Here is a 14,612-nt window from a genome sequence, read left to right on the forward strand (position 1 = left end):
AGGCGCCTGGGCTCCTCCCACAAACACCAGCGATAGTGGTTTCCACCCAATTCCGCTATTTCACTGGGAAGTGCATTAGCTTCTGGACAAGAGGATGCTTGCCAAGTAAGAAAAGCGTCCCCAAGGCACTAGAAACTAGTTATTTTTGTGTGTGATTTTAACAGCTACTCGACCATAAAAAAAACAAAACAAGAATAGTGATTTAGTTTACTACTGGAAGGAGGCCTGATAACTACTGAAGTATGCCCATTCCCAATAAGAGCACAGGGAAGAACAAACTGCAATAAAAAAATCCATGACAGAATCCCTCTTTCAACATGAATTGTTTAAAATATAGTGGGCAATATTAACAAAAAAATATTCAGTAAAAAAATCAGTTAGTTAGAATGTAAGTAAAGTACCTTAATAAATTTGTGAAACTCCTTGAGGAAAGTAAGCTCGTAACATGGAAGACAATTGCATTATTTTATTTAAATAATATCCTTTAAATATTCAGTGAACTTCCCATAATTTGGTTACTGAGAAAACAGTAAGATATGCAAGTTTGCAGGTAGATCCATCATTACATGTAACAGTAAGTATATACAAGTCATTCAGTGAAGTTGCACTAGCCGCATATCCTCGATGTAAGACGACTGGTGATGGCGATGGCGTGAGGCAAAGTCTGCATTTTCTTCTGTCAACTGCCTTGTTTCCATGCCGACCAAACTCAGTGATGGGGTCATTACCATCTGGTCTCTGAGAGATGCCTTTCTCCTAAGGGAAAACATTACAATGTGAAAAATGTGACATGAGTCACATTTGTATGCATACATTTTTAGGAACTTGAAGAATTAATACAATTAAATAAATAGAGTGCCAATTTTCTTAAAAACCTTCCAATGGTGCAAGCGACAACTTTAGGCATGATAAAATGCTGAATTGAGCTGCAGTTCCTGTAGAATGAAAGATTGTTGAATCAAAAACAATGGCGAGAACAAGCTCTTTAAATCAAATTGCCATATTCCAAACCGAGCCAACCAACTGGCAATTGCGACAACATAATCAAGACTGTGAATTAGTTTGTGTATAAAGCCAGTGTGTTTAAACCTGCACTATGTAACGTCTGTTTTGTTAGCTGCTACAACAACAACAACAAAGTGAAATCTTGAGCAAGGGGAAGGAAATGTAGTAATGACCTCCCGGTAGTCCAGGACTTGTTTTCCCAATGTAAAGGAAGAGCATCAAAGCCACCATTATATTTGCCAGGGCATAGACCACTGGATAACAAACATTATGAGGATGGAGCACACCGCCTGGAAGGGAGGAATCATACGTTTACCGACATTGGACTGATTATATAAATCATGTGAATGGTAATGTTTGAAACTACCTACCAGAAGTAATCCAAGATACTGATTTAATACTGCCGTACATATGTACTGCAGATAGGACAGTGTTCTCTACCATTTCACTTACACCAATCAGAGCAACCCAGGGGTTGCAGAAGATTCCATACGACGAATCAGGCGTGGCTCTGATGTCCGAACCCTGGGGATCCAGCTTAAACACGGCTCCTTGGAAAGATTTTAGAATAGGTTAGGATTACTTGATTAAATGTCACATCAAAAACAACGGGCCATCCATGCCATGAAGCCGGTCACCTGTGTTTGGATTCTGAGGGCAAGCCATCAGGTCCTGCTGACCAAGGGATGGTTTCTGAGCTGCTTCCACCTGTGGAGCCCTTGGTAGAGGTACAGGCCCAGCGATCGCGTCCTCTCCACACCCGTTCTCTGCCTCCGAAGCCCCACGGGGGGGCTCCTCGATGCGGGAGAGGTTAGAGCTTTGGTCCAAGCTGAAGCTCTCCAACAGGGTCTGTTTGGCACCGTCTCTGGCTGTCCTGCTCTTCTCCGCGCTGCTGCTGCTGCTGCTGCTGCTGGGCGCTGGTGCCGTCCCCTCGTCGCTCTCCACCTTGAGGTTCTCATTGGCGTCGAGGGAGAAGATCCGATCCATGTCCTGGGTGAATTCCAGCAGGGTTCCTTTCCCGGCGGCGGGACTCCGGTTTCCCGGAGCCGTAGTTCTGGTGGTGGACCTCCAGGAGAGGCTTGAGGTGGAGCCGCTTGGCCGGCGGCAGGGTGTCCGCCTTGGCCCTCGGTGGCAGCCGGCGGCAGGCCATGGCCACGCTGAAGTAGGCGTAGTCGACGAAGCTGTAGGTGAGCAGGAAGTTGATGGTGACGATGGGAGCCAGCACGTTGACCTGGCCGATGAAGATGAAGGCCATGGTCAACACGGTGGTGAGGCATATGGCCGCCACGGGGGTCCGGTCGGGCCCTCTCTGTCAGAGCCAGGGATGGACCATGGATTTATATGAGGAAAGACACGTTTGTGTTAGTCGTGGTAAGTATTTTTGGCTTAATGGTGTTCCCATTTTTGACTGCAGTCACCCAAGCCAAAAAATAAAGTGCCCCAATTTATTTATTTTTATTCTAATTAAAATAATTTACTTCACACATGTGCAAGGCGCTCCCTACTGCATCCCTCTCCGTCATGACATATTCATTAGAGGAATAAATATCTCTGTAAAAAACACTGCTATCATTATATTTCAGCATAGATTAATTATATCAAAATAAAAATAGTACATAAAAAAATTGTGCTTCCCCCCAGTCTTTTAAAAAACATACACGTAATAACTTTTCAGCTTAAGTAAACCTTTCAATTTCAAGAAGAAATAGCAGTTTGCTGTGGAGCTAAACTAGCATCAACTCTGAGACTGGCTACCCTCCAAGGCTCACCAGGGCTGGGCCCTGCCTGCCTCCCTTCCTGCGTTTGTTCTGGAGCTTTGATTTGGCCCAAGATGTCTGGGGCTCATTCCAAGCCCAATTAGAGAGGTCAGGACTAGACTGCTTCTACGGGAGGTAACAGGGAAACCGGGAGAGGGTTTTGTGTGTGTGACGTGCCAGTGTTATGTGCCTGTGTGTGTGTGTGTGTGTGTGTGTGTGTGTGTGTGTGTTGTGTGTGTGTGTGTGTGTGTGTGTGTGTGTGTGTGTGTGGTGTGTGTGTGTGTGTGTGTGTGTGTGTGTGTGTGTGTGTGTGTGTGTTTATGTCCGTGTGCGTGCATGTGTTATATGAGGTATTGGGGGAGTGGTGTAGCACTAATGTCCCAAAAGTCATGGCTGTGATGATGCAATCAGTTCCTTCCATTCTGTGAAGTTGAGTCAACTACTCTATAATTAGTCAGTCCACTCACCCTTTCTCCAGTGTTTCCACCCACCACACCCCACTTTACATCCAGCCTCCAAGGCAACACGGACCCATTAAGGCTCCCATGTTGGATGTGGAGATTGACAGCATTACATAAAGAACAAAACTACGTAACACAATCCATCATAGATTAGATCATGATGTCCCCCTTTAAAAAACATTTTGAAGTGCGTTATGTGTAACAACTATCTGCATACACATTTAGTTTTTCATATCAAAGTATTTCATCTTCAATCTGATATCTATAAATAATAGCTTTAGTTCAATTCGGTATATTGTACCACCTTAGTGTAGTGTATCTATGTGTCAAATCATTAGTTTGTTATGTATATATATATTTTTTTTTCCATTCTCTATTTTGACAACCAAGTTCCTATGTCAGGAATGATCTCCCTGGGGAATAATAAAGCCCTTAAATCTCCGGTAGAAGGACCCAGCCAACCACCCACCCTGTGTCCCAGGAAGGCCAGGGCCGGGATAGACCCTCTCCTGGGCGATGCACTGGAGGATCCTGGGTGCGCCATACAGGCTGCCCATGCAGGAAGCCAGGGAGGAGACGTAGAGGCCCAGCAGAAAGAGGAAACCCACCAAAGAGACCTGCAGGAAGAGGGAAACAAACAAGTGAGGGGGTGGGAGAGGAAGAGTCAACACCCTGTCCAGCGTGGCCTCGGCCAGACCAAACAACCTCTCTGAAGCGACACAGGAACAGAAAACCTTCATCTGGGAGAAACCATTTTTCATTTGCTGCAAATTGAGATCCGACACAATGGTATTGACTTGCATGCATCACGCCCGCTCGGCCGGGCCATTGTTTCAGGAAACGCATGCGTGCACATATTGAAGCACAAATCCTCCACTGATAGCATTGGGCCCTAGCTAATGTGTTGAACTATCTCAGGATGTAGGAACAAGCAGAGAAAGGAGATTTGAATAGACATTTATGGTGTTCGGTGTGTGTGTTGCCTCATGATTGTAGCCCTGCTAAACCCACTGAGATATGTAATGGCTGGCTATATTAGCTGCGGCTGTTGTGAAGGACTCTGGGAACAACTGCATCAGTGGGGCCCAGACCATAGAAGGCCCAGCAACTTCTCACTGAAACTTTTCACATCCGCAAAATGAATGAGGATCAATGAGTTAGGCTTCTCAAATTATCACTCTCAGTGGCCCATAATAAACCACACCAAAACTTGGCTGAAAACACGCACCAAAATCTGAAAAGGACACAACTTTGGCTATCTGAAAAGGACACAACTAACCGTAGGTGTCTATTTAACCTATAGCATCAAACATGTGGCTGAATATCATCTTCACCTTCACACTGTGGCCTAATTGTTAGACTATCAGGCCTAGCAACACCTGCATCTTAACTTTTTAGGAACCCTCAAGATTATGCCTATAAAAACAAGAGTCAGGTGATAGTCTTTTATTTAGAAATTGTAAACTTCCAGCACCATTTCCCCAATAAACAATGTGCATGAAGTTTCATTATGACGTTGGAGACAAGAAGAAGAGGGAATGAGGGTTACCTTCTCTGCGATTAAGAAGTCATCACGCAGCACCTCTCTGGTGCAGATGGCCCCCAATAGGAAGACAAAACACCAGGTACAGGAACCAACTGTGGGTCACCAGAGGTGGTCATTGGTTAATGGCTATTCACTTCACTATTGGATTTGGTACAAAATGGAGATCTCAGAGATGGATTTGGTACAAAATGCCAACAGAGCAGCAAAAACATCTGACCCCACAGTCCCCACCAACCCAGGTTTATTGGGGGTTTTGCGTCAGTAATCTTTGACCATTACTGTAGAAATATCTCCCATGTCTCCCTCCTATCCCAAACAAGTAGCTTAGTCTAAATGCACAATGTCTTTGTTCTGTCTGTTGGGTGTTTGTGTTGTCATTGGTCTGGACAGAGACTCCAGTAAGACACTGTGTTTAGATGCTTTATCTAGTACCAAAACCGGGACCTACGAAGTGAAGACAGCTGCCAGCGTTCCCACAGGGATGTTGTGCTCTGGCCGCTGGAGGTCTGAGCTCATGTTGAACCCTGCCATTACGCCTACACACACAGACACACACAATTTGAACGTTTTTTTTCTTTTTTAAATCCTGCATCAGAAATGTGCATATTATAAGTGTAAACAAAATAAGCCTAACTAATTGTATTGTATTTCATGCATCCAGAACCTTTTGAACAGACTGATTTCGTTCATGTATCAGACTGATATATGAAAGAAAATGATATTGGAGATGGTGTGTTTCTTGAAATAGCCCTAGTAGAGATCACCCTAATCATAGGAAGGAGTTGTGATTACCCTTACCCTAGGAAAAGAAGATCTGCGTTTAAGCCTATAGGATATTAGAGATCACCCTGACCCTGGGACATCTAGAGCTCAATATAACCCAAGAACAAGTAGAGAGCATCCTCACCCTAGGATGAGTAGAGACCACCTTATCCCTAGGACAAGCAGGGACCACCCTAATCCTAGAACAATGGTGCTAATACTGACCTGTGGCGGCGGGAAAGAAGACCCCAAACACGGTGAAGAAGTTCTCCCCTGGGCTATAATCGGTCATAGTGTTATTACTGAGCAGCTCTGGCGTGTATCCGATAAACCGTGCCCTGAAAGAGAAACATCAAGGGTCAAAACCTTTAGTTCATGGTTAGGAATGGATTCATCCAAGAACCAAACGAAAATGCTTCCATGAACGAATGCTCATGTATTCGGTAAATACCAGACTCTGATGGTATGTTATAGAAGTGAGCGAGAATTTAATGAATATGGGGATGACAACGTTTCATTGTGAGAGCATTATTCACCTCCCTTATTCCAAGCTAGGCCATGAATGCTGGACATACAGACGGTTGCACTGGGACTCAAACAGGTGCTATGAGGAAAGTGTTTTGCTCCAGTGAGAGTGGACAGCTGGAAATGAAGACAGTAGGCCCACGTTGCCAATGTATGTGTGTGTTGGTGTGTGTGTGTGTGTGTGTTGTGTGTGTGTGGTGTGTGTGTGTGTGGGTGTGTGTGTGTGTGTGTGTGTGTCCAGGACATTAATCTACAGAGGCTATTTTCAGTGGGGGCCATTTTAGATCAGCAGCCAAATATTGAGCCCTACCTAAGTTAAAACACTGGCTACTTCCCCCCTTGGTTATCTTGCGATGGGAAAAGAATGTGTTCTCACAGATTAATGACATGTTTATCCAAAAGGAAGTTGCCGCCCTTTTTCTGAAGTTGTGCTGCTTCCAAGGCTAACAAAAAAGACAGCAGCAAAAAAGAACCCTAACCAGAACTTGAGGTCCAAGCATTTCTCTTGAGCAGTACCTTTAAGTACGGTTTTAAATTCCAAATTCAATAAAGTCTTGTACATGTTGTGAACCAAAGGAAACACCCTCTATCCAAACAATAAGAATATAACATAGCTTTAGCAGCTGCAGTGCAGAGTGCATTCCCCACCCAGAGAGGGTGTGTGTGGTGTGAGACTTAAACATGAAAAATGCATTTAAGGTCTGACGTGATTTCAGAATGCAATTGCTGTCATGATTTACACAGGGAGTAGATTGCACACAAATAATGCATAACAAATAACCATATATCAAAACAATGGGGAAAATTGTTTATTTAAATTAGTTCAAGGAATCTTGGTTAAGTAGAAAATGCAAATGTATTCATAGAAAGTAGACTAGATGAATACCTAATTTAGGTTGAATAATGCATCCGATACGTAATATGTCCCATCTCCAACAACTGCTTATTCATTAATATTATTGTATTATTTGAATTTTCATTTTGAATGTCCAAGTATATTTCAACCTGTGAAAACGAATAAAAACGTAAGCAGAAAAAAAAAGAAAGTAATTGCAAATAATTTTTACAAACACCACTGAGCATACACATACAGAACCCAATAACCCCGAGGGCTTTTGACCTCCCTTTACTGTTACAGTGACAGCCAGAGGCCATGTGGCTATCTCTGGCCCAGCGACACTTGGCCAAGGGCTCGAGTCCCCGCATATTCCCTTTGTCGCGGCCTGAACGTGGCTGGGTGGCAGTCAACAGCCTGCGCTCCCGTGACCCGTGACGAAGCACATCAAGGCTTTTCCGCTCCACCGGGGACAGAGTTCAGAGGAAGTGACAGAGCGAGTCCTAAGTTGAGATCCACGTACACAGGGAAGGTGGCTTAAGGATACGATTCCAATTCAATACTTTAAGGTTCAAAGCCGTCCCCACTGAATTGACTGCCACAAACCACTTTCTTTTATCTTCCCCCCCCCCCCCCCTGTCTAATAATGACCTCTTGGGCGTTGCTAAGTGTTGGTTACGGTTCGGTGGTTTTGGTCTGGTCCCATGACGTGAGCACAGAATCAGCAAATGCAACTGAACAGTACTTAATCAAGATTGTTTTCTTACTATTGTCATTTTGGTTGTTTTGATTTATTTTCGAGGTCATTGTGGTTTTTATTGTGGTTGTGGTTTTACCTCGTGTATACGCAACCCCATTAAATTTTTGTGATATAGAGTGAATATATTTTTTTTTATCCAAGAGCTTGTGGAAACTCAATAAATATCTAATACGCATTGATGTGGTTAGTTACTTCCCCTTTAAAATAATCTTTACACACGCAGCCTGAGTATCGGCTGGGAAACCTGATGTGAGGGGAGGGAAGCACAAAAAAAGAAGGGAGAGATGAAACATCTGTAATTCTATTTGTCCATTGCTATGCTGTTCTCTCATAATAAAAAAAAAAAGCCGATACTTTGAAGGCACACACAGCGACCCTTGACAGCTACAGCAGGGTCACAGGACCACAGGAAGGCCTTGTCATGATCACTCTAACGCTCGGTATGGGAGACGGAGACCAGACCCTCGACAAGGACAGCTCCACCTTGCTTGTGAGGTTCTAACTAGTAGAGCTTATCGCGATCTTACGCAAACCATTAAAAAAGGTACAGACACGAGATAGAGCCAACGATAATAGTTTTATGGCCGGAGAATGCTTTGGCCGCGCTGTGGCTATCCTCGTGTTCGATTAGAGGCGTCATTGTGTGTGGCGAGTGTATGTTGCTAACCAGTCTCCTCTGGCAGGAACCCAGTCTTTGTGCCCCTATAGGCGTTGGCTGGCTAGGCCGTGCCCACTGGTTAAGTTAAGGGACTTACTGGGGACGTGCCAATGATGAGGTCACTACAAAGCATGCGGCCGCTTTTAATTTGAAAAATGCAGAGAACTCCTGCACCTCCGCCCCAAACCACAGTCCTGTAAAATGAGTGTTCCACAAGTGTGTGTGTGTGTGTGTGTGTGTGTGTGTGGGTGTGTGTGTGTGTGTGTGTGTGTGTGTGTGTGTGTGTGTGTGTGTGTGTGTGTGTGTGTGTGTGTGGACAAAATTAAGTTTAATCATGCCTAATCTGACAGCATCCCAGTATTGATACCGTGAGCGAAAGAAAAGACCGCTACTATGCAAAACACACTCCTCTTCCCCCCGGACAGGAAATTGATAATCGTTGAGCACAGGAAATGTGGAGGAAGATTTCCTGACAGCAAGCAAAACAAGAAAAGAAACATCCTATCTCACAAAAAGATATGTACAAAGCATTTTAAGGACAAAATAAAACCATTTAATTGACAATTTCACTTCATAGTGAAGAGGTCTTTCGTCAATATTTCATATCCTGTGTAAGGTAGGCAGCCTCATTTTAACCGGACAAAATTGATCAATCAGGCATTAAACAATAATAATAAAATAAATTAGGCTTATGTAAATGTATTTGTAAGTTACTGGGCTCTTGGCCGAACTCAAGCCAACACTGCCACCTACTGGTTGACACCGAAAAAAAAGTGAGAAGTCTTATCAGAGCGAGATGAACTTGCAACCGAAAGGTTGCTAGTTCTATCCTACTCCTCCTAGCTGAGTGTTGATGTGTCCCTGAGCAAGACACTTAACCCTAACTGCTCCTGACGAGCTGGCTGTCGCCTTGCATGGTTGACTCTGCCGTCGGTGTGTCAATGTGTGTATTAACCGATGTAAGTCGCTTTGGATAAAAGCGTCTGCTAAATGCCCTAATTGTAATTGTAATTGAGGCATCATTCTGTCCTTAGGGACTCTGAGCACTGACAAACCAACGTATTGGTAGTTGAATAACCCTTTTTAGGTTGCTATAGCATTCTCTTACAACCTTCCCGCCCTTGGTGTAGGAGCGATTGTGTGAGCGAGTATGTATCCGTGCGTGCGTGTATGCGTTTGTGCGTGCATAATGACGTTTCCCTGCCCCCGTCACCCTACCTGGGTCCAAGTGTGTGAAGGTGCCGACGACAAAGTCCAGCGTGGACACGGCCAGAACGGCCAGCAGCAGCAGCTGCAGGCGGACGATCCACTTGACCCCGGCCAGGTTGATGCCCAGCAGGCCCAGCAGCACGGCCACCGACATGCCCCTCACCGCCCACTGGCTCTGGAGGCCCAGCAGCTCGGCCACAGACTCAGAGAAGCCCGTGATGTACATGGCTCCGGCCACACACTGCCAAGGCAATGCATTCAAATACATTTACAAAAAAGATTAGCACTTTAAAAATAGGACAATGGGTGAATAAACCATCGCAAGCGTCTCTCCTGGCTTCACCAAAGCATGAGTAACTAATAGCCATTTGATGACTTCCTTGTACTGATAACCCGAGCGCCCCTGACATGAACAATGGCGGAATACAAGGAAGTCTTTTTGACATATGATGTTGGTAATGGATATTTTAGTGAAGCCAGGGGAGACGTTCTCGAGGCTTCGATCACTGAGACCGGTGTTGAAGATTGAATTAATCGCCAGACAGTATAATATGTTTACCGTCTAATCTGTTTTGATCCCCCTGCCTGCCAAACATCCGTCTTTATACCCCACTACTCTTGAGTAGTTCATCGAACAATGTGTGTGTTTACTTTCATCCCGTTATCATCCTCCTCCCTCAAAGACCTCTGTCTCCAAACCCAAATGGCCCTTTTTTGTCTCACTGCCCAACAACAGATCCCCCACAGACCAGACAACAGGTCTGCCTGTGGTCAAGGTCTGTCCCCTGCCAGATCCCTGTCTGGCAGGGGAGCTTACTCTTTAAAAGTACACACACACACACTAAATCAAATTAAACCTCACCTGTCCGAACACGTAGAGCAGGCCCACCGTGCCGCCCACCCGGCCCCCCAGGACGGTGGAGATCATGGAATAGACGCCGCCGCTTCCCACGCCACAGCGCTCGGATACGCCGATGCCCGACATCACGGTCACCAGGGCAACCAGCACCACCGAGGAGACGAGGACAATGCCGAGCACCACTCCTGTGTTGCCCTGAAGGACACCATGGGGTGGGGTCGTCACAACACATAAGACACCGGTTATCTGCTTGTCACTGTCATGAATCCTCCAAGCTTATGGTCCGGACCGTTTGAGTATGCGTTCACGGGAAGATGCTTATGATCGCCAAGATAACACTGGAAACTGTCCCGAGAAGTTTGTCATAATAATAACACTAATACTTAAACTAATAATCTTTATAGTTTAAAGATTATTAGGCTTATTATTATTTATTTCTTTAAAACAAGGGTAACAAAGTGTTTTAACAAAGAATAAAGATCCAATAAAAGTCTATGTAGAATACATAGTAAAATAATAGAGTAAATACAAACCTTAAAAAGCAGAAAAGAGCAGCATCAATTTGAAGCCCCCCAGCCGTAAAAGCGGGTTCGTACTTGAGATTTTCAATCCGATATTCATGGTGTATACTTACAACCAGGTAGCCGGTGCGTAGGAAGAGCACTACGCCGAAGATGTTGATCATACAGGTGGTGAAGACGCCGTCCCAGGTGCCAAACAGCACGGGCTCCCAGACGAACACCTGGACCTTCCACCACGGTTGGCTGGGCCTTGGACACCCCTGGTCAGCCACCACCATGGGAACACAAACAATGGTTGAACACAGAGCGATTTATATCATGTGGCTCCCGTTTTGTCATGATATTAGCAGTGCCATTTAGATCCTCAAATCTATCCTCCTTTTAGTAATGCCCTGGCAACTCATTTTCATACCGACTGTAAATGTAGACCCTCACACCTTTCCAACTTTATCTGATTTCCCTCTTTGCAGAAACACCAATTGTCACAGACATGACAGTAACAATCATTATTCCCTGTTATGTATTATGTTGTAAATGTATGCTCTTTGTGTCTTTTGTTGTTGTTTGGTTTGTGTTTTTGTTCTCTGGCTGTTTGCTTCTGTCTTGATGATCTTGTCTGTATGTCTGGAATGTTTTTGGTGCATTTTGTTCAGGACCCCATCGAAAACGAGAAGGTACATCTCAAGGGTTAATCCTTATAAAATAATTTCATCAGTAATGGCTATTTATGAGTGGAGACGATTAAAGATTAGCTTATGTAAAGACTGTTTAGTCATTAAATATTTAGTGACATTAGGCCTAGTAGAGCTATTCCGTCACCTTTATGGATTAAGATATAAATCGAGCCGAAAACAGAAGAAAATGGGTGAAATGAAAGTTAAGTCATAAACAGTAACATGTCTCAGTAAACAGCAGTACCCCCAGGGTTCAGTAGGTGGCGGTCTACCTGTGCCTCTTCATGGAACAGATCGCGGACGTGTCTGTTGTTTATGCTGTTGGAGGTGGACGCTTCACCATTCGTCTTCCCCAATGTAGCGCTCCTCTTGTCACTCCTGTCCATCGTTATCCCACCTAAAGGAATAACTCATTACATTTCCGAAGCAAATGTCAGCCAGTTTCCTCCATTCACCACACGGCGCACGTCAAGATCCAAATCAGGCTAATTGATTCCCTAAACTATGAATGAAACAGCCAAAACAAGTTGAAATATAATTTTCCAAGTTAAATTTTAGTTACTTTAAAACATCTAATACGTCCGATTCATTATATCTAATGGTTGCTTGAAACTCACTTGCAGATCGTTCAAACAGGTCCGTATTCTACACGGATGCGCCAGGTGTGCTGAGGTGAGAGGCTATAAATGCACGTCTGTCCCTGAAGAAGCCCGGACCTTGAGCAATATTATAATTCACATGACAGTTTAAATAGTGTGAACGTACATGAACATACAAACAAATGATTTAAAACGCCGTTTTTAGATACTAGAATTAAGATTTAACGATTAAAGATGCTGGTATTAAGGTTTATCATCGTTTAAACTGCTCTGGATGAGTTTAAAGTCACAGCCGAGGAGGCCCCTTACCTTCTGGAATACAGGCCGCCATTAAAAAGGCCACCACTAGTAAACAATCAGCAGAAAGGGACGGCTTCGTGGGATACCTTTGGTTCCGTCAGTCCCAGCTGCTTGTCGAAACGCCAACAGGCCGCGTGCTGTTCCCTTATTGTTCCAGGATGTGTGTTGGCGTCATCGAGGTTTGTTAGCTTTGGCAGGTGTTCCAGTGGGCAGACTTGGCAGTCTACCATTATTCGTTTATCGGGATTACAAAGACGCATGCGACCTCGGAGTTATTCGTCCGTTTTTTTTTTATAAACCACGAGTTTGAGGAGATTCGGGGCTCAGCAGGGATGACTTTTTGGGGGCCAGCCTATGGAATCCTTTCTTCCGGATAATGTTAAAGCTACTTATTATCTATGGCACTTAACATACATTTATTAAATTACTTATAAAATATTCAATGTGTTCCTCAAAATGCGTTACAACCGCCACCATGTGATAGGATAGGATAGGATTTTATTTGTTGTCATTGCACATGTTACAGAGTAACTTACCAGTTACATTCCGTCCAAGAAACATAAAAGACAGTGTGGGGAGACAGGATGGAGAGACTAAAAAGCTAAACAAGAGGGTAATGAGGGAAAAAAAAGTGAATACCTAAACTATGCTCCTCTAAGGGGGGCACAGTGTAGGGATTAGAAAAAACACACCTCAGCACATAAACAACATATCAAGAACATCACAAACACATGTGGGAGGGCGGAAGGGTATCGGGGAGGGGAGGTGTCACAGCTCAGACCCCGGGAGGAGGACGCAGCCAACGGGCGCATCGCATCACTCACGGCACAGTGGCGATTCTAGAAAATTTTACATGGGGTGGCAGAAGGGTGGCAAGTTAAATTCAAGGGTGGCAAATCACATACACAAAGTCAAGTCAAGTCTTTTTATTGTTGGAAACACACATGCCTGGTGTCTATATGTACTTATTTATACCAATCGCTAATGAAAACAGTTAACATATTGTGTCTATCTTTCTGTTTGTCTATATTTTAAGTTTTGTGTGTCTGTCTGTGTGTCTGTCTGTCAGTCTTGCGTCTATCTATACCCGTCCATCTCTACACAAAAGACTTAATGATTCAGTGTGGTTCCCCTCGGATGATCCGCCCATCATCCGAGCACATCGGGAAACAGCCACTGAAAAGCCAATTTAATACTTATTTTCTCTCCCTTTGATTAATATTAAATCAATTTAATATTTGATTGATTTACATCACCTCGTTGTGATGGGTTGTCATTGTTAATATTCATACGACTCAGAGCTACGAGGAAAGGGCTTGTGGATTCTCTGCCTGTGGAGTTGCGTGTTTGGGCGGTCCCATTGTGCGCCGGCTGGACTTGATGTGGTGTCGATCGTTTGAAAAGTAATTGTGTTGTCTGTTACCTGAGAGTGGGGCAACACCTCCTGCCTTTGCACTGTGAAAGCGTGTGTGTGTGTGCGTTTGGATCTGTCCGATCTCGAAACCCCACCGTCAATCGCAATCAGTGTCAATGGCGAGCACGCACTCGTCCACACACGAACACAACAGGCATACAGATTAAGACACATGCGACCACCCATCACATTTTCTTGATTCAAGTTATAGCTGTACTGTACCGTTTTTCATCACTGCAAGCGTACAGTTGGCTTGTCTCCAGTTCTTTGGCTTTCAAACCGTTTCTGTCTTCATTTGAATGAAGCGGCAGATGCGCACGGTGAGAAGAGAGCAAATAGGATTCATGGACTCAACCATTTTACAGGGGAGGGGGGACATAAAGATTTTAGTTCTTAAACTTAAACAAGTTACCAATGAGATCAACAGCTTCAGTAGCAAAAAATAAATACCATTAAATAAATGTATATTGGAGACACTTCTAACAACCTGGGTGGCAAGCATTTTTTGGGGGGTGGCAGCTGCCACCCCTTGCCACCCCGGATACTGTACTGTAACGAGGGACGGAGAGGGGGAGGGAGTCCAGTAGGCGGAGAGTCCTGGGGCCCGGGGTGTGTGTGTTATCGGTCTTGTGTGTGTGTGTGAGCCCAAGGACTCCATCCATCGTGATGCTGTAGTACCAGTTAAATGTACTGTAAATTAACTGGTTAACCGGAACACACACACACA

At 44.5% G+C, this 14,612-nt stretch overlaps 1 protein-coding gene across 1 annotated transcript; it reads right to left on the bottom strand.

Moving 5' to 3' along the window:
• Window positions 1–449: 449 nt before the first annotated feature.
• Window positions 450–14,605, bottom strand: slc12a8 (solute carrier family 12 member 8). The gene is given in 18 exon segments (XM_030343518.1): window positions 450–759; window positions 878–935; window positions 1,179–1,256; window positions 1,259–1,295; window positions 1,459–1,556; window positions 1,644–2,046; window positions 2,048–2,314; window positions 3,693–3,722; window positions 3,724–3,840; window positions 4,773–4,841; window positions 4,843–4,861; window positions 5,218–5,305; window positions 5,757–5,864; window positions 9,522–9,759; window positions 10,381–10,572; window positions 11,012–11,158; window positions 11,845–11,969; window positions 12,190–14,605. Coding segments are annotated over 17 exon segments (2,229 nt in total). The 5' UTR covers window positions 11,959–11,969; window positions 12,190–14,605; the 3' UTR covers window positions 450–593.
• Between the last annotated feature and the right edge of the window lie 7 nt (window positions 14,606–14,612).

This window comes from Gadus morhua, chromosome 20 (genome assembly GCF_902167405.1).
Source record: "Gadus morhua chromosome 20, gadMor3.0, whole genome shotgun sequence".
Lineage (NCBI taxonomy): Eukaryota > Metazoa > Chordata > Actinopteri > Gadiformes > Gadidae > Gadus > Gadus morhua.